General features: G+C 49.9%; 1 protein-coding gene across 2 annotated transcripts in view; it reads right to left on the bottom strand.

Annotated features, from left to right (window-relative positions):
- MYLK4 (myosin light chain kinase family member 4) overlaps window positions 1-14543 on the bottom strand; it is a 66354-nt gene extending 51811 nt beyond the window's left edge. The window contains exons 1-2 of one of the 2 annotated variants that reach the window (XM_015234693.3): window positions 14409-14543; window positions 12953-13175 (exon numbers count right to left, since the gene is read on the bottom strand). In XM_015234693.3, the coding sequence (XP_015090179.1) occupies window positions 12953-13175; window positions 14409-14425 (240 nt within the window). In that variant the 5' untranslated portion in view covers window positions 14426-14543. Of the gene's footprint in view, window positions 1-12952; window positions 13224-14408 lie in introns of both variants that reach the window. The other variant, XM_015234692.3, reaches the window with a different exon arrangement.
- Window positions 14544-23144: the final 8601 nt, after the last annotated feature.

Genomic DNA, 23144 nt, shown 5'->3' with positions numbered 1-23144 from the left:
TGTTGAACATTCTAGTGCCTCTCGCCCTGCATGTGCACATGAGGCGCGCAGGGACCTTGTTCCAAGGCAGGTCCGACCAGCAGGTCTGGGCGGGACCTGAGAACCTGCACCTCAGACCAGCTCCCAGGTGAGGCTGGCCGGCCGCGCTCCGCTCTCGGAGTCACAAGCCCCTGGTCTGTGGCGAGTGACACTCTTCTTCACACATAAATCAGCCAGTCAGAGATTCCGGTACATAAACAAATAATAAAAACTATGTTCACGTTCACTTACTCTTTCTTGGATAATTAATCTCAAAATGGACTTCAGACTCTTATGGCCTCTTGGCCATAATTGTAAACAGTTTTCCCTCAACGTTGTTAGAGCCATTTCCAAGTGTGAGCTGACAGACAAACGTCCACTTGAGAGAAAGAGGCAGCCAGGGAGGCTGGAGGCGCCCGGAGCGCTGATCTGTGGGCAAGGGAAGAAGGCCTGGGATGTCGGATCCCACCCATCTCTCAGAACCGACTCCGCCAGGCTGGAAACGATTAGAATTTCATTCAAGTTCGCCCTCTTGGAGCTCTCGGGAGGAATGTCCAACACCAATGTTATTCCAAGTACCCTGAATTCAGAGGTTGGCCCTACTCAGTGCTTTGTTTAAATATTTGAAACAAGTATATTAATAGCTATCCTCGTTTCCAAGGCTTAACATATGAAACTGTCCCTAAATTGTGAAGGAAATGACCACAACACAGATGACAGTGGACAAGTGTAATAGAGTTGCTGCCAAGGGAATAAAGCCAGGGGACGATTCCCACAGGGAAGGAACCCCAGCTTTCAGGAGCAGAGGCCCGACCCCAGGGGACTCCCAGGAGGGCACCACAACTGTCCACACAAACGCCACAAGGCGCTGATGCAGCGTGCTTACCGGGTGACATAGTCAGTGCAGACCAGGGAGGTCAGACTACAGTCAGCTGCGGCAGGACTTGCCTCTGACCGTGGAGGACAGAAGGACTCCAGAAGGCACAAGAGAGGAGAGAGAATGAGGACGCGTGTGGTGAGAGGTCAACAAGTGGGGACAGAAGCTAAACTGGGGTCACACCTCTGTGCCAGGCACCAAGCCACCTGTTAACAGGTCGCTGAGCTCATGTCCTCCTCCCAGCTACCCTGCAAGGCTGGCACCGCTACAGCACTTTGGGGAACCAAGGACAGAGACTCAGGTTAAACGGTTCAGGTCACACAGCTGGAAAGGGCTCCCGCGAGGATCTGAATCTGGGTCCCTCTGACACCTACGTCAATCATCGGTTCTCTCTAAACCAGCCCTCCCCGAGGTGCACCTTACGGCGCCTGCGATGTGGGTGTGAGGCAGGAGACAGAGGGCTCCGGGTCAGATACGTCCTGAAAGCTCCTGGGATACGTAGCGGTGCTAACGGTGTTCAGATGTGAGCTAACACGTGCTGAGCGCGTCCCACGTGCCTGGTTAAAAGCGGCTCTGTTGTTTTGTTCTTTTGACAGGAGAACCTCTCGGCGCCTTCGACATTCTAACGTGCGTTGAGAATGTCCAATATTGTGTGTCGGGGAGTAATGTTAACAGCTCCACACAAAATGAGACTGACCGTGCGGACACATAACGTTACAATAGAATAACTGCAAACTGGCTGATGGGCTTGGCTAAGTCATCACCTGCTGGTGGACAACCTTCGCTTCGGACATCATGCTGGTGTCGGTCCCGTCCTCCCTTCATCCCCGGATAACTTCGTTAGGACACACAGCTCTACAGGGAGCCCTGTGCCCCTTCTGAGCTTGGGACCAGGCAGGGCACTCAGGAGGGCAGATGGCGGGGAGGGCAGGATGCAGCTTCCCCCGGGATACCCGACAGCTGGGGAAGTGCGGTCTGGTCACTCATCACTGAAATACCAAGAGACGCAGGTTCCTGACGGGACACCAGTGGAATCTCTCCTGCCCCTTTGTTGGTGACGGTCATTGTTGTAATTTGAGAGTCTGTCAATCTTTGTAAACCCTACCTGTGCCAAGCTTGAATCAGCCGCACAGGGCCCGGCTCCCGTGGTGTACTGGGGAACGTGTTCAGTAAAATTAATGGCCTCTGCCTTGTCTCTCGTTCTAATTGCTAAATCCTTCTGTGTTTATCAAATAACACAATCCCACCAGTAAGCATTTGGTTAATCTTTTGATTTTCCAAGTCGTGTTCCCATGACGATCCTGTTAATAGTGGGGCGTCTTGAGCAGGGTTCCTCTGGCCTGGGTGGCTGGACTGCCCTCTCCATCTCAGCGTCTCTGAAGATCACTCGTCCTGTCTGCACACCTCCTTAGATGACAGTGAGAGAAATGCCAACCCATCTGCCGTCATCCAAGATGTCAGAAACCTTTCAAGCAGCCACGTCCAGAATCTGGTGTTGACAAGACGTGACAGTGGAAGCAAAGGTCAACACCACAGGACACGAGGCCAAGATCACTAAGGCTCCCGACCGGCTGCCAGGAGACGCGGGGGTAGTTCTGGGTGGGAGGACGCAGAGGAGAAGAGTCCAGGGTGCAGACTTGGGGCCACGGCCGGAGGCGGCCCGGTGCTGGGCGAGGCCGAGCCGTCGCTGACAGGAAGCGCCTGCCTCATCTGGGGAGTGCTGTGTTGACCACGTCACTCAGCTGCCCTGTGGGCTCGGTATTAATCAGCATGAGGAAATAGGTGGGGGAGGCCGAATCCTCTGCTCGGTGCCAGGAAGGTGTCAGAGAGGAGAGGCCCTGACCGGACCGCGTGCCCAGGAAGCCCGGCTCGCCCCGGGTCCTCACTATTAGGTACACAGGGCGTGCGCACTCCTGCCAAGTGCCCAGCACCACCACACGAGCCAGACAGGCTGCCCCTGGGGTATCCATCTTCCCGGCCTGCCTCCCCCATCTCTGGTGGGAAGTCAGTCCTGTGCAGTAGTCAGGACTTAACTGCGGGGACAGAGACCACTGCGCATTGCAGAGCAGAGCACTGAGCGTCTGCGGCGCCCTGACGAGCAGCGTTTAGCTCGTCATTTCACCGCCTTACTGAATGTTGGGGAAAGTCATTAGTTCCAGTGTGTGGCTTCCTGGCTTCCCATGTCCAGGAATCGATGGCTGAAAACAGGCTGACGGCAGCCTCACGACATTGGTTTCAAGAATGGAAGGATGAGAATGTGAACTGGTACAGCCACTGTGAGAAAGAGCGCAGAGCGGCCTCAAACGAAGAACAGAGCCGCCACATGGCCCAGCAATTCCACCCCGGGGGTATGTGTCTATAAATATATATACACATATACATAGAAATATATATATATATATATATATCTCCGAATATATAACTAACACTAACCCAAAAAGACACCTGCACCCCAATGTTCACAGCAGCACTGTTTACAACAGCCAGGACCGGGAAGCAAGCTCAGTGTCCATCAACAGATGGCTGGATAAAGAAGCTGTGGTGTGTATCTATATATTTATGAACATTACTTGGCCCTGAAAAAGAAGGAAATTCTGTCATTTGAAGCAACGTGAACAGACCTAGAGGGTATTATGCTTACTTAGTGAAATAAGACAGAGAAAGACAAATACTGTATGATCTCACCTGCACGTGGAATCTAAAAAATAATACAAATGAATGTATGTGCAAAACAGAAACAGACTCACAGATCTTCTCACAGGAGAGAACAAACCACCAGATACAACGGGGGGGGGGGGCGGACGAGGGCTGCGGGGCTGAGAGACACTGACGGCCGCGCGCAGCACCGACCAGCAGCAAGGGTGCGCCGCACGGCTCAGCGAAGCAGAGCCGTCACTCTGTAATAACTTTTGATGGAGGATAGTCTGTAAAAATACATCATCACCATGTTGTACGCCTGGAACTGATACAATGTTATTGTATTATGCAATAGATAATAGATCAACTATACCTCAATAAAAAAACTAATTAATTAAGTTACATTTTTTAAAAAACCAATTGCAAGGATCAGGCAGAAGCGTTCTGACCGGTTCTGCAGTAACTTTTGCAGCTTCTTCCCACTGGAGGTCACTGTTCCATCAGTTCCAGAGAAGAGCCTCAATTTTGTGAGGAAGAAACTAGACCGCGTTGATCCGGTCCTGCTGCATTGGCATAAAAAAGGAGACCAAACTACGGAAACGGCCGGCCGAGGTGAAGGGCGTTTCGGACACTGTGAAGGTAACGTGAGCTCTCCTTAGAAAATGCATCAGACGTGGTTTTCAAGTCCTTAATGGTAAATTTCCGGAAAACAAGTTCCAGCTGAATTTTCTGCAAGTAAACCTAAGTACCTGCTTTACGTGTTGGGCAAGTTAATCCGTTCAGAGGTGTCCTGGCACAGCGTTGCGTGACTCTGGGCGAGTTCCAGACCTCACTAAGCCTCGGCTGTAAAACAGAGATAATCATGATACCAAATTCATGGGATCGTCGTGAGGATTCACTGGGATGAAAAGGGCTTAGCACAGCGCCTGGAACACAATGAACACAACAGGAATGCTAGCGATCATTATCACCGCCCACAGAGCCGGCCAGGTGGGGCCCACAGGCTCAGGGGAGCTCGTACTTGTGCCGTGCTTAGAACAGGGTCCGGCACAGCAAGGGCCATTTACATGCTCGTTGAGTAAGTAAATAAACAGACCCTAGTTGAAAGCATACACCCTAAACAGGTAGAAAGCAAACATGGCCTTAAGAATATAGGAACTTGCCTAAACCATCATGTCGATTCAACATGTGCGTTCTAGAAGGCGGGGGTGGGGGAGGGGGTCGCGACCGGACGCTTGTCATCATCTGTCTTTAACTTTCACAATAACTAGAAACAGCCGGGTGGTCTAAAGGAAGACGCTAACATAAGCATCCTGAGTAAGCACCTTGAGCGGCAGACATGTGCTCTTTAAATAAATGATCCTGTTTCATCGATTCTGCCTCTTTCTGAGGCCGTCAGTGACCGTCACTGAGTGGACAGGCTTTGGTATGTGGTCTCAAGTATCTGCTCTCCGCGCTGGAGGCGCGCTCGGCAGTGACCACAGGGGAGCTCCTGCAGTGGGAGCACGGTGATTGCTCACTGAGGACATCAGCACCGAATCCAGCACACGCATTGGGTGAACACTCAGGGCCTGGTGTGGGCTGAGTAAAGGCACGGATGCTCCTGCTTCACCAAGTACATTCCTTTCTTTCTTGTATTGAAGTGTAGTTGATTTACAATGTTTCCGCTGCACAGCAAAGCCATTCAGTTATACATATACACACATATACCCAGATTCCTTTCCATTATAGCTTATTACAAGAGATTGAATATAGTTCCCTGTGCTGTACAGTAGGTCTCGCCAAGAACATTCTTAAGGAAAACCGGCCCTTTGAAAATCAAAAACAGAAGCTTTGAGTGTGTGCGGGGAAAAGCGCTGCGGCCTTATTCTGTGCTGAGATGCCAGCTGTTTACCCACCATTGCTTTTAAGTCATCGGTGCAAACGCCACTGTCGTGCAAAAGGCAAACTATTAGACTCACTCTGCAAACAGTGTTGACGGCGCAGACCTCTAGAAGGGTCTCGGGGTGCCCCCAGGGTCCGGAGACCTTACTTTGGGAACTGCCGGCCCCAGCACAGACGGTGCTGGACAGGGTCGATTCGCCGTGTGTTGCCCTTGTTGGTCCAGCCTCTCCTTCTCTGGGCCACTTGGGAAAAGCCCTGGGCCTGCTGGGGCCTTCCTCAGGGTGTAGGCTGGACGGTGTGCTGAGCGCCTTCCAAGGCCACAGCCGTGGTGTTTTCTAAAGCTCTCAGCGAACTGATGAGGCCAGAGGGATCCAGATCCGGGAGACGTGGAGGCTCCACGTAAGATCTTCACCTCCCTGTCGCCCTCTCCTATCTCCTCGTGTCCCAAAGCCCTTTCAGACTGTGGAAACACTGTGGAAACTCCTTGCAAACCACACACACGCTGGACTCAGACACCCAGGCTGGAAGTGGGCCCCGGAACGGACAGGTGCCCTGGGAAGGGCCCAGGGTGGGAGCCGCGCTTGTGGGGGACCGTCTGCCTGTCAGAACCCTGCGGCTACACATCCCAGGGCAGCACCTGCACGCCAGCAGACCCCGAACGACGCAGCGCAACCTGACTCAGGATCACGCGGCCGGAAGGGCACACGCCATCTCACAGCACCCACGCTGGGCAGAAGGCAGAGTCCTCCCTCCAGGACACAGGAGAAAACTCATGAGTGAACTGAACTCTGGTCTCTGTGGTTCACTTTCACGCGTATCCCCATCCTAACTTTTTTCAGAGAAGCCCGAAATGGTCAAAAAGCATAAGATCAGGGAAGGGTGACATCCATGTCCACTGCTCACATTTGGATGCAAATCCCACAAGCTGAAGGTCCGCTGGACAAATCAGAGGTTGGGCTAAAGCTCCCTTCCAGCCTGGTCTCTGCCCCTTTGTAGAATTTCCTGAGCCCTGGCCACTGACTGTGGCATCAGGGTGCTTGTCACAACCTGAACCTTCTAATGAGCTTCCAGCTCCCAGCTCCCAGTTTAAGGCCTGGGGGTGGGGGGTGGCGGGGAGCCTGGGGAGCAGGGGCGTCAGGAAGAGGTGGGGCCAGGGGCCCAGCCGATGATCAGATATCCTGCAAGGGGCCTGAAGGGCCTCTGCCCACTGACCCCAGGCCTGCCCCGTAGCACTGTGGCGCCCAGTCCTTTGTGAAGACGGCCACCTCTGACCCAGCAAAGTGGGGAAAAGGCAGCCTGGATGGGGGTGGGTTTGGGGAAAGAGCCCCTAGTGCCACGAATCTGGGGGACGCCCACTTCCCTGCTCCTGGGCTTTGAGTTCCCTCAGAGAAGGACTCAGATGAGCTGGCCTCCAGGTCCCTCCGAATCGCAGGCCTTCAACGTCTCGTTTGTTGGGGAAACGCCCGGGTACCCTGTGCTCATCAGGGTCTGGGGTGGATGCAGCCAGGGGCCACTGTCCTCCCAGGACAGTCCCAGCAGCTGCACACGGGCTCTGGTCTCAGCTCCACTTTCCCATGGGACCTCAGGGGCGGACGGATGAGCTTGATCTGTTAGGGGTTCCCTATGCGTCTGCTATCCAGCGGGAAGGCTCTGGACCTCTCTTCTCTCCTCTGCTGTCTGCTTAGCACCCCCTCAGCTTTGTTATCGTCGGTACGTGCTGGGCAGAACGTGAGAAATGAGGCCCCAAGTGCCCGAGGGCGCAGGACAAGGACCTGGACACAGTGTCCTGCAGCTGAAGTAGGGTCCTCCTGACTTGGGGCTCGGGCTGATGTCTCTGTGAACCAACAAACCACGTTTAACACATATACAGTGTGTGTCATCGTGCACTGGAGAATCTGGAATAAGCACTTCAAAACCATGGTTCCACTCTACTCTTGCTTCTGCTAAAATTTTTAATGACTTGATATATGAAAATATTACCTAATAGGAGTAAAAGTAGTATGCAGAGGTAGCCAGAAATCAAGGAGGGGGCGTGTGAAGACTCAAGGCCTGGGAGACACTGACAGACAAATGGGCTATTTCCCAGCGCGAGGCTGTGGGCGGGCGGGCAGGACACCGCCCGCCAGTCGCGTCCAGGGCTCTCGGCATCAGGCGTGCTCCTCCTCTCCTCACGCAGGAACCCAGACCTAATTTGCGATATTTATATGTTTTACTACATTGATTGAACTTTCAGAGCAAAAATAAGATATTTTTCTCGTATTACGCCAAACAGCATAAAACTATCATAATTTTAATTATCCTGAGAACCCGGAATGACACACACATAACCAGAACCCATCAGCGCGTTGGGCGCAGGGCTCCCAGAACCACACCCGGGCAGGGCCTGCACCCAGCGTGCTGGAGAGCCTTTCAGTTGTTTCATGTCCTAAATGCAGACCGACGCCCGGATGCACTTCTCCGACGCCCTGTAAAAGGCAGCTCCTAAAACCGTGTGCTCGCAGAAACTTCTGAGATGTGGGGTCGCCCACGCTTCTAAATCATCATTAGCACTGAGGAGACGAGGGTATATGTTGTAAAATCTGATTTAAGAGATGTTTCTCTGAGGTTAAAGCGTTACAAAACCTTTTTCTAAAAACCATGCCCACAACACTCTCAAGTAGCCGGTCTGTCTTGTCGACCCTCTTTAGGGAAACACGTGGGGGCCACGTCTCACAGCCTAGACAGTAACTCATCCTTTTCCACACGGAAGATGAAAGCTCACAGTGCTTCGCAAAGGAGGCGTGTGCAACAGCCAAAAATGACTCACGCCTGGGCAGCAGTGATGGGCGCACCTATTGTACCAGGTCCCCTGGGAAGTTCAGGGCATCGTAAAAGCCTGACGCCTGGGGCTCTCGGTCCTCCGAGCACCAGGATGCACAGCAGCGGTTTCTTGTTGGGTAAGGTATAAACAAGGTGTTTATATGCAGATATAGAGATACATGGCTCAGTCCCCCGATGGAGAACTTTTTTAACCATAAATTATGCACTTTTGACAGAGGCAATATGGCCTCCAACAGGGTGGAAATTGATTCTCCAGGGGCTAAAACATCTCATCCCCTTTATGCATAAAGCACAGATACAGCTGCAGCGCGTGAACAGGTGTGCAGTGTGTCTGCGGCGCTAAGACTCCATGGGAGGGCAGGTGGCCCTGAAGAAAGGCGGGGAGCACCGCTGTCAGGGCGCTTCCTGGGGGGCAGCCTTCAGAGTGCCTGCTGTAATATTTTCTAAACTGCCTCGTGTTATCTTAAAGATGATTCACCCTGCGCTAACTGATAAAAGAATTAACTATGAAGAAAGAGGTGATTTTCTAGAGACGAATACCCTCTCTTGGGAAGTGCTAAAATCCTCAGAGTCTGAATCAGCTCTTTCAGAATTCCACTGTTTTCCCGACTGAATTCCATGCCTGGAACAGCTGCGGGATCTCGGGCAGCGCGCGGGGGGGCGGCGGTTCAAAGGGAGAAGCGCGGGAGGCCGCGCCAGGTGGCTTTGTCGGGAGAGGGGATCACTCTCTAGACACTGCCTTTGCCAGAAATTTCTTAGCAAGGGGAAAGGATGTTTTGCTTTTGCATCAGTTTGTTTTCATAAGTCACACAAGGAGGAGGAGAAGCCATGTTGACGTTATTTTTAGCTCCCAGGAACAAAAATAGATCGCCAACTTTAACACACAGCGGGAATGGCTCCTCCAGGTTCCCCGAAAGTTGGTGGAGAGTCTGAAATGCTACAAAGTCCCACATGCCTCTCCTTCTCCCAACCCCTAAGACAGCGGCCGGCTGGGCATGGGTGAGGAAGGCCGGACACACCACCGGCTCGGGCTAGCCCGCTCCCCGGCTGGGAACATTCAGACAGAACCGCAAAACGAAGCCGCCGCAGTCAAACGTGCCACGACTACCTGGATGTCCTCAAAAGCGGGCGCCTGCCTGTGACCCCCCCGGGCCATCACGGACCGGAGCACACGCCAGAGGACAGGAGACGAGATAAGGCACAGGCTGCCTACGATCCAGACGCCTTTTCTTCCAAGCGATAAGTCCATTCTCGCCTCCCTCCCCTGGTCCAGCGCAAGGCGTTCCAAGCGTGAACCCTGCTCTGAGTGGGAGGCGTTGCCGGGCCGCAGGGCTCCGCAGGACCCTGGTGGCCGTTTCCAGTTACGCCATCAAGGGATAATCTGCCTCTTTAAAAGGAAAAATATGATGGCCCGTGTGACAGATCTGAGACAGGTGCAGGGGCAGAGGGAGACGGGCTGGCGACAAGTGACACCACCAAGAACGCGCCTGTCCCCAGTTCAAGGACGATTAGCACAGCGGAAACTGGCATCGGCCCCGACGGCTGGGCCACTGCCAGGGAGCCTTCTCCTGCCCTCACGGGTGAGGGGCACAAGACGGGGGTGGGGAAGCGCAGCGCCCCAGATCACAAACCCTCCACCCTCAGATACGTTATTTTCAGATCTAAGTTACGGTCACTGTGACCGCCGCCGACAGTACAATTTCACAGCAGTTAGGCAGGAAATGCCACCTGCTATTCAATGCACCAACTGCAGTCAAAAGAGGGAGACTCTGCTTTGCTCCAACCCCCGCTAGCCTCCTCACATCCTGTTCATAGATACTGTGTTCTGTTTGGACCCCCTATACTGGGCTTTTAAACACTCCACGGGCTGTGATCCCTTCCCCTGGGGCCATCCTGACTCCTGCCCCCCAGCCCCCTTTCCTGCTCAGGGGACCAGGCCTTGCGGATGGAGGATGGGGAACTGGAGGTTGCAGGAAAGCGGGGGAAACCAGAGGACAGGAGGCGAGCCCATCCCTCGGGCACAGAGAGCAGGGGCGTCTGCAGTAAACGGCGGCGGGCAGAGGGCGGCGGGCAGAATGGGATCAGAGCGCGGACTCGGGGTGTCTGAGAACATTACCTGGCTCCTTGGTCTCTCATTACACAAATGGAATCAGTGTGTATGCGTGTGTGTGTTTGTATTACACGGCAAATTAGATCCGAGGGAAAGGCAGCAGGGGGAATATTTATACAGGTAACAGAGAGCTAACAAAATGAGAAAACCTGGATTTGATTGTATAAAAAACAATACTAATCATGGCAAAGAGAGCCTTTAGCATTCACGAGTCAGCAGCGCACACAGCAGCCATTAAACTCATTGCCCCACGTGCCAGATCAATTATTTAGCTTTTACGTTATTTCAACACCACATTATGTGGGTTTAGAATTAGTTTATCACAGCGCATCTGCTAAGAGCTTTTAAATTTTTACACCATCTAGGTGATTCTAAATGCGCTTTCGAATAAAAGACAATGAGAAAAGTCATTCGAAAACAGAATTAAAGGGACAGTTGACAAATAAAAGGAACAAAGTCGAATAGGCGGCATTAAATCAAGTCAACAAAAAATAAAGTGGAGGAAAAGGAAGGAGACAGTTAAAAGCATGTGAAATAGGAAAACTTGGCTAAAGCAGGAAAGGAGAATCTGAGATTCACTAACTACGTTAACAGATACAAATCGTCAGATAACGTCTCCCTGTGAGGAGGGAAAAGCTCTTCAAGCCCTCAGGGCACGTCCCCGTCACTGGGGCGTCTGCAGTTCAGAGTAGATGCTTCCCAGCGCACTGAAGCAAGGGTCTCTGCAGCGACCAGCGGTGCTCATCTTCTCAAAGAGAGAAGGGACCGCAGAGACCGGGGCTACGTGGGGGATGGCGAGCGTGTTTTAGCAGTCCCTGGAGAGAAGCATGGTACTGGGAAGATTTCCCAGGGCCCCGGCAGGAGGAGGAGCCGTGGCGCTGGAGCTCCGCCTGCATTCCCGAGGGCACCCGAGCCTGGAAGGCCCCCTCTGCCCCCCCGCCAAGCGAGGGCCTCCAGGGCCGTGGCCTTGGCAGACGGGTGCCCATCCGTCCCACAGGGCGAGAGGGAGAGACGGGAAATTTACTGCCAACATCTCTGGGCCCTCAGCCACTCACCAAGAAGGAGGTGAATGGACCTACGGTCGTTCCTCCCCACCGTCCGCAGCGGCAACCGCAGGGCCCGGCCAGGAGGCCCAGGTTACACGGGGGACGCCAGGCCGACCGCAAAGGACGTTCTCTTAGGGGCTCTGAGGAGCAACAGCCTCCGCGCTTCCCTCAGAAGCACCTAAAATACTTAACTTTCAAACCATTTGATTTCTAATATTTGGGAACAGTTCATCACAAGAAGAATTCTTACTAAAAACGTGTATGTTCCAGCTTAGCACCATCTCATTCTTCAGAGATGTGGCCTCCTTACAAAAAAAATATCACAGGACCTGGAGAAAAACAGTGCTGGAAACATAACCAAATTCAGAGAAACTATTACAGAGAGTTGGTTATTTCAAAGTTCTCTATGCAGATATTTTGGGGGCAGGGTGTACTCAGCGGTGGAGCGCGTGCTTAGCATGCACGAGGTCCTGGGTTCAGTCCCCAGCACCTCCATCAAGAAAATAAAAAGAATATTTTGTCTTCTCTGTTCTACAGACTTTAAATCCTCCCATTTATTCACCTGTATGGTAAGCAGCCCTCATGGGGAAGTCCTCATTTCTTACATTTTGCCCAAGGAAACGTTCTGGTGTTTGCTGAGCAAGGTGTGAACTCACTGGGGAAGCGGGGCCTCCCAACACCCGGGCTCCAGCCTGACTCACTTCTTCTCTCTGGTCCGTCGTATCTCTCTGTCCCCACTTACAGGGGAACGCCCCGCCGCCCCGTGCCCCCAGCAGCCGGATTTCATTGTCTGCTGCGTCGCGAGAAATGCCCTTCCCACCTGGACAGGGGTTTTCAGAACAGTAACTGGACCAAGAGGGATGCTCCCCGAACTTGCCTCATGAGAATCACTTGCTCTGATTATTAAAAATGGTGACTCCCCACCCTCAGCCAGAGCGCAGAATCCACTGACATGGACCTGCTCTGTGCGCGAGCATCCAGGTGCCCATCTGGCGCTGCTCCCAGGATGGCGACCGAGAGCGGAAGGTGGAAAGATGAGAGACCCCAACCTGGAGGAGGGACCCACAGGAAGGGGCAAACACTCTCAGAACAGGCAGGGGCTGGAGCGGGAGGTGAGAGGGACCCCGCGCTCAGGGAGGGGAGGAGGGCTGCTGGCCGACACCTGCTGACCGCCTGCCCGGTGACCGACACTGTCCTGGGTGCTTTGTTTACATTCAGTTTTCCAACACCATGGGCGTCCCGTCGTTCAGGGCAGCCCCCGGGCTGCGTCAGTAACTTCCCACAGATCACGAAGCCAGAGTGGGTTCTACACCAGCGAGGACACGGGCGCGCCGTCAGGCAGGGCTCACACGTCCCCGGCTCTCATCCCTCTGTGAGGACCTCAGGGTCCTCCGTGAAGCAGGATGGAAGCTGGCCTGTTCACAAAGGTTCCTTAATTCAACCCAAGTGACAAAACAGAACCTGAAAACGATCTGATGAACAGCTGCGGGCGTTGCTCTACGTAAGAAAAGATACGATAGAAACGACACTTTTCGAGAGACTAACTTAGCACAGACTTACCTCATTTTGTCCAGATCTGGAATCCTGTTCACTAGAACTTTCTTCCAGAAAACATTGCACCTTCTCCACCTCTTCCATGCACTGGAAAAAGGCCATTTTCTCCAGCTGGCCACTGGGGCAACACGTGTTGAACTCTTCCAGCCTCTTCACTGTTAACATCTTGGTGGTGAGTCTGATTACGTTCCCGTCGGGAGAGTGGCTGTCGTCCCCCTCCGCCTCCGACCTGTAAATCAGGACGCAGTCGTGGCTTCTGAGCGCGCCCTCCTCTTGGCTGCGAAGAGGAGAGTTCTCATCACCGACCCACACGTTTGACTCTTTGGGGAAACGACCAGTGAGAATTCTGAAGTCGCTTCTGTTTAAACTGGAGGAGACGCCCACCGTTAGGAGGAGAAAGGCAAATACTGAGTTTCAGACGCCGGAACTTTGAGAGGAAAAGGGCTCTCCCCTCACCTTCCCCACAAAAGCAAACGGTGAGAAGCAGCCTTCAGTGTCACCGGGCGACTGCGTTTTCCCCTCGTGGGACGATGGGGCGCAGCTTCTCTGGGCGCAGCTGGGACTGCTGCCGTGCTCCTCCCGCCCTGCTGGGAAGGTGTCCTGGGTGAGGAAGGGGCTCGCCCATGCTCCCCCTGGGGGAGAGGTCTCCACGAAATGAGCCACTTCCAGAGCCCCTCTCTGTCTACATCTTAAAATGTTTGGTGTTTATTTTAAAAAGAACTTTTGTTTCCTTGCAGCCTGCTCACCCAGCCAAGGTTCCCAGATACCTTTCTTTGCATCCTCATCACCGGCTAAGTACCAAGGAGTTCACATCCCCGTGCTCTCCCTGGAGTCCTTGCCTCACAATCGAGCACACATGGAACACTGCTCTGACACTGCCCCGACACGCACGTGTGTCCACGCGTCTCGTGGTGTGAGCTTGTGCCGCGTCCCTCCCGAGGCCCCTGCTGGAGATCTTCTGGAAATTGCTTCTTCCAGCTTTTTCTCAGTTTGAAATCGTCTGTAACTATCCCCACAAAACTTCATCTTTCATTTTCTCAGCCGATCTAGTAAAATGATACCTCGAGTTCCACACTGTTTAAAATCCAGTGCTCTACACAAGATCCTCCTTAGCCACACCAGGACCTTACATTCAGACTCCAGAATGTAAACAGGATCAACCACAGCTCTGCAAAATTCTCTGTAGACCATCATTAGCATTCTTGCAAGCTGTCCCGAAAAAAATCATTACTAAAACAAGGATTGCATGGCTGTTTCTAAGACAAATGGCAACTGAAAAATACAACAGGTAATTACAGATGACACTCAAGTTGGATCAGGAAGCTACATAAAAATTAACATATTAAAAGCTTAGGTCCAAGATACAAAAATTTTACAAAGAAACCTTACATGTTGAGCTCTACCTGGAGTCTGGTACAACTTGTTAAGACAGTGTAGCAAGAAAGGAAAACAGAGTAATTACCGTTTGCAGGAGGACATCCCGGGGTTCAGACCAGCCTGAGGGCAGAGTCCCAGTTCCAGCAGAGACAGGGGAGCTCTGTGGGGTTCAGAAGGATGACGCACTTGGCTGGTGAAAGTCCCCACTCATGGTCAGGGCAAGCCTTCTGAAAAGACAAGTGTCCACTCTGAAAGGAAGCGTCCTCTCCCTCAAATGCCACTTTGAGCCCCTGTTTAAACCCAGATGGTCCTTGGGCTCATGTTGCCCAGCTGTCGCCTTCTTAGTCAGATGGGGAAGGACATTAATTTTAGACACGAGGCTTTTCAAAGCCAGTGGCTCCATTTCAGAGGTCAGGTAAGGGGAGGACGGACCGTAACCATGGATGAAATATCACCTTCACCCTCTTGTCTCGTCCGGGTGGCAACGCTCGCAGACCCACAAAGCCGCGTTTGTCTCGGCCGTCAGCCGGCCCGCTCCCCTGCCCGCTCAGGCTCGGGACTGCGTGCACGCTCCCAGCCGGGGGGTGGGGGCGTGCGGCAACCCCGCCGCCACTGTTTCTGCACACGTTCAGCTACAATAGGAGACACCTTCTGAAAGCCAAAGCACTTGGCACCTTTCAACGCTCTCAGTCCTTAAAATTATTTGCAACATCTCCAACTGTTTACAGCTCCAGGGAAGGGTGGAAGGCACAGGCACCCGGGGAGTGACAGGGAACAGGAATGAGTTTTCATAAACTCCCCCCACAAGCGACACTGTGCCCCCCACCCCGTCTTTCATCACAGTCCAAGAAAAGCGAAGCCGGTGCAAACAGCCCACCTGCCTGATTCCAGCAGCAGTGCAGTCCTGCGTTTACCAAAGATGCATGAATCCTGAGCCCTAGCAGACAGAGCTAGCAACACAGACGACCTTCTAATTCACCTTGCACTCCTTCCGAGCCTTTGCTGACCCCGCCGCTGACCCCCAACACCTGTCTCTAGCGCCCTCTTGCTTTCCCAAACAAAAAAGGTTTTATTTTTAGTTCAGATCAGTGTATTTCATAGAAAATAAAAATACATGTTTCCATTTTGAGAAGCACCTAAAGAATTATAGCAAAACCCTTAAAAAGCCAAACTCTGGGTGTTTTTCTAGGATTAGAGGGCTTTGTTCTTCAGGAAGAGTAACTAAGCGGAAGTATGCATCTGTGAAAGAGAAATTATATAGCCAAATTGTTATAAAAAGACTGAACTGCTCTGAGGTTACCAATTTTCCTTGGAGTAATTAAACTGTAAAAGTACTACAAGGTGACACCCCCCCCACCGCAAAGAAAACCACGTGTGGCCTTCAGCTGATCTGACCAAACCCTCCACCCAGACGGTCTCGTCAGCGGAGGCAGACTTTCCGTCCCCTCAGCTCCAGCAAACCAGCCAGAAGCCGGCAGAAACTGCACCTTTGCATTTTTTAAAATAACTTGTATTAGAGCAGTTTAAGATCTACGGAAAAGGTGAAAAGTTAAAAAATAGCAGAGCCCCCCTGTGCCTCACACCCGATTTCCCCAAGTCTTAACACCTTACGTTGGTGCGGTACACTTGGCACAACCAGCAAACCAGTGGTGACACATTATTATGAAATAAACTCCATACTTTATTCAGACTTTATGAGTTGTCCCCTAATGTCCCTTTTCTACAGTGAAATCCCACCCAGGGCTTCGTATTCCATTTAGAGTCACCAGGATTTGTGATGGATTAGACATGGCCTGTGACAGAAAGACGGCAGGCAAGGATGACTTTCGGAACTCGTCCTGAGCACTTGAAGCACAGAGTTGACGTTGACTGGGGTGGAGGGGTTGGTGGGAGGTGAAGTCAGGACCTCAGTTTGGACAGGACCACTGGACGTCCAAGTTGATGACAAGTCTGTGAGGTAGAAACCCGGGCTTCAGGGGAGAGGCCTGGGTTGGAGATACAAGTGGGAAGTCACCGCGTGCAGAAGGCTCCAGGCACATACGTATTGAATAAACCTTTGTTGGTTAATTACTAGACGGAAGGTTGTTAACTGTGTCTATTTGTCCTAAAAGAAAAGTCCACTAGAAGAACCCATGCCACTGGTCTTTTAAAACTAGACGACAACCCTGCAGCTCTGCTGTGTCTCTGTTCCCAGCCTCTGTGGCACTGAGGACAGGCGGCCCGGTACAGACCTGACCACCAGGAAATCCAGGTAGCAGGCGCGCACCCACCGTGGCTGCCCGCCGACCTCAGCACCCGCTGTCCACACCCACACACTTACAGGAACGTCCTGACGATGCTCTCGCGCGTGGAAAAGTTCACAGGGAGGCCAGGAGCAGGCCCAGTGATACTTTTATTGGATTTCCCTTATATTTTGGAGTTATAAGTCTTTTTAAAAAATTCTAACCTCAGGAAAACAGCATTCCATAAAGCCATAGAAATGGCAATTCTTTCCAAGGAACGTTTCCACGACCAGTAAGAGGCGGTGTTGTCCTCAGAGCAGGGGGAGCGGCGTTGCCAGAGAGTGTGCATCCGAGACAGGCTGGCCGTGCCGACAGCTTCTACTCGTGCACAGTATCCTGAATGTCCCCAGAATGATAAGGCCTCCTGAACGTCCTCACACAAAAGTGGAGCAATCCTCACAGATACCGAAACAGACGAAAGGCACCCCAGTCATCCACATAACTGCCAAATTTTCTTCCTTTCAAAATGCACCACTGAATAGGACCTATAAGAGCAAAAACTGATACACTGCACTTCACCAAAGTTCAAAATTTGCTCTTCAGGAGACACCAAAGGAAAATGAAAAGACAAGCTGCAGACCTGGAGAAAATACCGTGAAGTCATACACTTGGTAAAGGACTCGTATCCCGAAACAAACTCCCAAATCAACAATATGATGAAGCTCAATTTTCAAAATGGGCAAAAGATTTGAAAGACATCTCATCAAAGAAGGTACATAAAGGAATAGTTAAAATGCACACAGAAATGCTCAAAAATCCGTCATTACGGAGGTGCAAATTAAAATCACAATGAGAACATTTCACAGCCACAAGAAGAGCTGTAATGAAAAGACAGAAGGAGGCAAATGCTGGTGAGAACGTGCAGTAACTGGAACCCTCAACATACATGTTGGTGGGCATGTAACTCGGTGCAGGTGTCTTGGAAAATGGTGCGGCAGTTTCTTAAGAAGTTATTCCTCATATGACGCTACAATTCTTCTCCTCGGTACCCTCCCAAGAAAAATGAAAACATGTGAACACAAAAGCTTCGCACATGAATGTTCACAGCAGCTTTATTCATGACAGCCCAAAACTGGGAACAATCCAAGTGTCTAGCAATGGAGTTGATGAACAGAAGAAGAGAATTTATGTATCCATGCAAAAAGATGTCCTAAAAGAAAAGTCCATTCAAAGAACTCGTGCTACTGGTCTTCTAAAATTGGATGAAGTATTGATCCCGGCTACAACTTGGATAAATAAAAACACTATGCTTAAGTGAAAAAAGCCAGAAACACAGACCATAGACTATAAAATTCCATTTGTACAAAATGTCCAGAAAAAGGAAATCTGTAGACACAGGAGGTGGATCCGTGGTTGCCTAAGGCTGAGAGTAAGAACAGGGATTAACTGCAAAGAAAATCTTACTGTGGCGATGGAAATGTTGTAAGACATTGTTTAACAACTCACGAAGTTTCCTAAAACATAGTGAATCGTACGCTTACGATGGATGAATTTTATGATATGTAAATTATACTTCGAATGAAGCAGTTAAGAAAATAGAGAACCCAATAATATGAATAATAAAAAGTAAACTTGTTAAAAGAAGAAGGAACAAAAGCACCACTGAGCAGTTTGTGGCCAGCGGTTCCAGGTCACCCAGCTGGTCCAAGGAGTCATAAATCACATCTGACACTTGCTGGGTCACCCGGGGCCAGAGCAAAGGAAGAAGAAGCAGTGAGTGAGAAGGAGTTAAGTCGCCCACCCTTCCCCGCTCCTGGCGTGAGAAGCACATAACGCATGATTTTGTAATTAGGAGAAAATTCGTGGAAATTTAAAACGAATTTCTACTTCTTACTTTCTACTTGGAAATAAGAAACTTCAGGTCAGGAGGACAGCGACGTTATGGAACATTCAGACTTGTTTACAACCCCGTTGATATTAGACCCTTAAAATTTCCAAGTGACAGTGAGTAAGTAGCTAAATTTTGTGTAATAAAAAATGAAAATAAAACAGGAGGACTGAAAATACCCAGATAGAAATAGTTGGGCCGCTGAAGAATTAGTCTCCTCAGAAGTATTACGCAGCTCTCAGTTAGTTCATTACCTCTGTAATGGTTGCACACTTTGTTCATCTGACTACATCCTATTTACTTTCTTGTAAAATATGAATATGTGTCACGGAGTTAATATACTGCTCGGAAAACAACATGCGTGACACTCAATAGGGCCAAAGGAACATGGTACAATACTATCCATAAATTCATAAACAAATTTCCAAAGCTCATATGGCTTTCATATCATTCTTGTTAAATAGGTTTTCATTCCTCTGACTTATTTTTTTAGAACTTAAAACCTACAGAGCATTTGCATGAATAATACCACAAATATCCATACACTCTGCATGTAGATTTGTGCTTCAAATATTTATTTTTTGATATTTGCTTGATCCCTAAACACATTAGCCTCTGTCTCCTGAGAACAAAGACAAGATCCAGTCAAAAGTCACACGGCACATTTAGCTGGCATGTCTTCTTAGTCTCCTTTTATCTCTTTAGGGAACAATAACCCAACCTTTTTTAGTTTTCTTAACCTTTCATGACATCGCTATTTTGGGAGACTCCAGACCAATTTCTTCATAAAATATCTCTCAGTCTGAATTGCCTGATTGTTCCTTCAAGTTTGGAACCAGGTCAAGCCCTGGGCATGAAAACCGTGCGAGTGGTGGCGTACCTTTCTCGGAGTGCCACAGCAGGCAGTACACGACATAGCTTGTGTCATGATGAGTCATGTTAACTTCGGTGATCTGACTAAGGTGGCGTCTGCCAGGTTCCTCCAAAGCAAAGGCCCCCTTTTTTTCTTTTGTAATCACTAAGTAACTTATGAGATGCTCTGGGTCTCCTGTTGCACAACCATCTGTCGCTCCATGATTGCAGTATCCATTCTTGCCTGAGTCCGTTACCCCCCTTGACGGTTAGGTGGTGATCGTCTAATTCCATCATTTTCCTACGGTAACTGGTGCCCCTCTGTGAGAGCTCGTTCCCCGTCCCCGTCCCGATCCCACTCCCTTTTCAACTTCATTGGGAACTCATTCATTTCTAGAAACGGATAAATGTTCCCTGTGTGATTCACTTTGAAGCTCAGTTGGCCGGGGGAGCATCTGTGTACTTCTGAAACGTCACCATCCTTTTGTGAGCCCTTCCTTACTTTCTGGAGTAACAAGATGTCCAAAGGTCACCTTGCACTATTCCTGCCCTTTCCCAAAGGAGCCCCGGTTCCCTCTGGAGAAGAATGGTACTTAGAAGCCAAGACCAGGGCAATGGGACTGTCCTCTGCTCCTGGGGTGTCACTGCTTCCAGTTCTTTCAGTGGACAGAGTTGGGAAACACAATGTTTTTTAAATCACAAGTTCATCCTTAGAGCTTTCTAATTCCAACCCAAAGCCACGGGATTCTCTCTGCCCCTACCCCGTTCCAAATACGCATCTCCCTCCCAGTAATTCTTTAAGCCTGAGAATGAGAAGATAAAATAAAACGCTTCCTACAAGCTCAAATTCACGCTGCTGTTGAGACTATTCTAAACAACTGGGGAAAGTGTTGAGTACTCATGCTCAACTTTGAAAACTTCCGTTCTAGAGCACAAATCGTCAGTTTTTCTTTAGTTGGAATTGGAGGAGGGCTACATTTATGTTCACATTCTTGAGAATGCTTTCCTAACTTCTAAACTGAAAGTGAACTTCAGGAGCTAGAAGAAGGAACAAGGCATGAAATTACAGAAGTGCAGAGTCTGCGCCACGCACTTCCCACCAAATGTTGGCCTGCTTTCCCCAGGAGGGTGAGGCTCGGGAGGGAAATTTTCCATTTCCAATACTGCAGCCGAGAGGGGAACAGTGGCTCAAGGGGACGTGGGTGAAACTCCCCATGCTCTCAGGCATGTGTTATTTCCTATGAAAGGGAAAAGTTGCATTTTTAGACAGAAGGTACAATTTCTTGGTACAAAAGGACCATGGCAGCTGGAAAAAACGGGGAAAGGGCCTTACAGGTCCCAGCTCTTAAATGGGAAGCACTTTCAGTGCAAATGAAGCCTGGGAGGGCGTGGCGGGGAGGAGGGGGCCGGCTTCCACGCTCCTGCTTGGAATGTGAATTGCTCTCATCTTCAGGGAAGGCATTTTGGCCATGCTCTTTGGCCTCACAATTGCATTTCTAAGAATTTTGCCCCAAGAAACAGAATTGTACACAAAATATTATCTTTGAAGTTACACATGACGATATTATTTCTTGTATTTACAACATTGAAATAGAACCTAAGTACAAGCTGGTTGAACAGGTTACGGTTCTTCCATAAGAAAGAACACTGTACTTCCACTAAGTCACGTGTAGAAGAGTATTTAACAATATCAGGGAAAAAATGAACGTGATAGTTAGGGGCAAGAGGGCAAATTACAGGATAATATATCCAGTAAGATCCCAATTTGGACTAAAAAACATACTCTATCAATTTGTTGATGGATAATAATACAGACAGGAGAAGAGTTCAGATCGCTACTCCAAATATTAACGGTGGTTCTCTCCAGAGCAGCCATGGGCACTATGGTTTGTGTGTTTCTAGGGTTACCGATTTTTCTTAAACATGTACTTCCTTATTAATCTGAAAAACTGCCATTAAAATAAAACATAAATGTCATAATAAGGAGACTGGCCTGGTGGGGAAAGGATGGGCATTGGAAACAGTGTGAGCTTGTGTTTGAGACGTACCAGCTGCACAAACTCAGAGCAGTCGCTCAGCCTCCCTGAACCTCAGGTTTTTCCACCTGCTAAGTGAAGACAGTAGCATTAATCTTACAGAGGCATTGAGATGCAAGAAATGAGAGAAAAACGGCTGATGCATCAGAGGGACCTGATAAATGGCCGACTTCGTGGTTATCATTGGAGTATTATTGTTCTTAATGGGACCAAATCTCATAAAAGATGAAAGATTATCAGCTGAAAAATGTAGAGCCTAAGTTCTAAAGAGTGAAAATGCTCCCAAGCACCTCAGTTTCCTTAACCCATCGGGCAAGATGATTGACCGTGAGTATATGTTAGGACCTCACCAGCCCACGGCTGCACAGTGAAGTCTCATTCATTTAAAATACCTTTTTTCTTTCATTGGAATATATGCATAGAGAGAGCACGTAAAATCGTAAGAACAGTTTAAGAGATAATTATAAACGCCCGCAGAGCCACCAACAAAACTAGGAAGTTGCCAGCAAACCGAAATGTCATTCCTTTGTCCTCCCCCTTGCATGAACCACTAATCTGAATTTTTTTAGAGTAATTTCTTTGCTTTTCTTTGTCGTTTCACCACCTGTATGTACAGCCTATAGTTTTGTTTTGCTAGTTTTGGATTTGCGTGCAAACGTATTCATACTACTTAGATTAGTAGCATTTTGTTTTCCGTTAAAACTATCTGCGTCCAGTTCTTCATGTTGTTGTGGAGAGGTTTCCTTGCTGGTTTTCCCTGTTACTCATTCACCTGCTGATGAGCGTCTGGCATGTCCCCAGTCCGGGGCTGTCACGAACAAGGCTGCTCTAACCATTGGCGTCCAAGCCATTCTGTGGACGCGTTTGTGAACGTGTTCTCATCGCTCTTGCGTAAATCCTCTGGGAACAGAATTACTACATCTCGTGATCTCGTGGCAAGGGAGTGTTTCTCTTTTTAAGAAAACTCCCAGATGATTTTCCAAAATGATCCTACCACTTCTCACTCTTATGAGCGACGCCGAGAGCTGAGTTCCAACTCCTCCTGGCCTCCAGCATTTGCGACTGCCAGTCTTCAGGTTTTCAGTCACTCTGGAGGAGGGCAGTGGCGTCAAGCTCTGTTTGTCACGTGCCTCTCCCTGTGCGTGTTTCCTGCGCTTTTTGGCTACTCACATATCTTCTTTTGTATGTTTTGCCCATTTTGAGATGGGGGTGTTTTGTTACTGAGTTGCAATAATTCTTTATATACTCTGGACACAAGTCCGGTGCACATTTGTGTACCTCAAAGATTTTCTCTCAGTCTGTGGTTTAGGTTTTCATTTTCCCACAAACGTCTTTGAAGAACAGATGTTTTTACATTCTAACTAAGTCCTATATATATATTTTTCCCCCAAGGACTAGTGCCGTGTACGTCCTCAGCAGGAAGGTCCCACGTGCTGCAAAGCCATGAAGACACGCTCATGCTTCCTTGTCGGGCTTTACACGTCTAGCTCTCACGTCGAGGCCTGTGGTCTGTCTTGCGTCAATTTTCACCGGTGGTGTAAGGTGGAAGCCACTAGTTCATTTTTTCTCTTTCGTTTATTCAGTTTGACAGGTTAATTTATTGAACTTATTTTTAATGCCTTTTCAGCAGTGTCTCTGAGATTCTCCTCTACACCTGCCTCGTTCAACCAGCCCGTCACTTAGCAGCACCGAGTGTGTCCCCTATTTATTTCTGGAAATTCCTCAGAGTTGCTTGGATGTGCTGCAGAGCATTCTGTGGGTGGCAGTCCTCATGGGTGTCTGCAGGCCCCTCCTGCCCCGCGGGGTGAAGGCCTCCGCCAAGG

This window comes from Vicugna pacos, chromosome 20 (assembly GCF_048564905.1).
Source record: "Vicugna pacos chromosome 20, VicPac4, whole genome shotgun sequence".
NCBI lineage: Eukaryota > Metazoa > Chordata > Mammalia > Artiodactyla > Camelidae > Vicugna > Vicugna pacos.
Note: the sequence above shows the minus strand (reverse complement) of the source record. Positions and strands in the feature narration are given on the sequence as shown.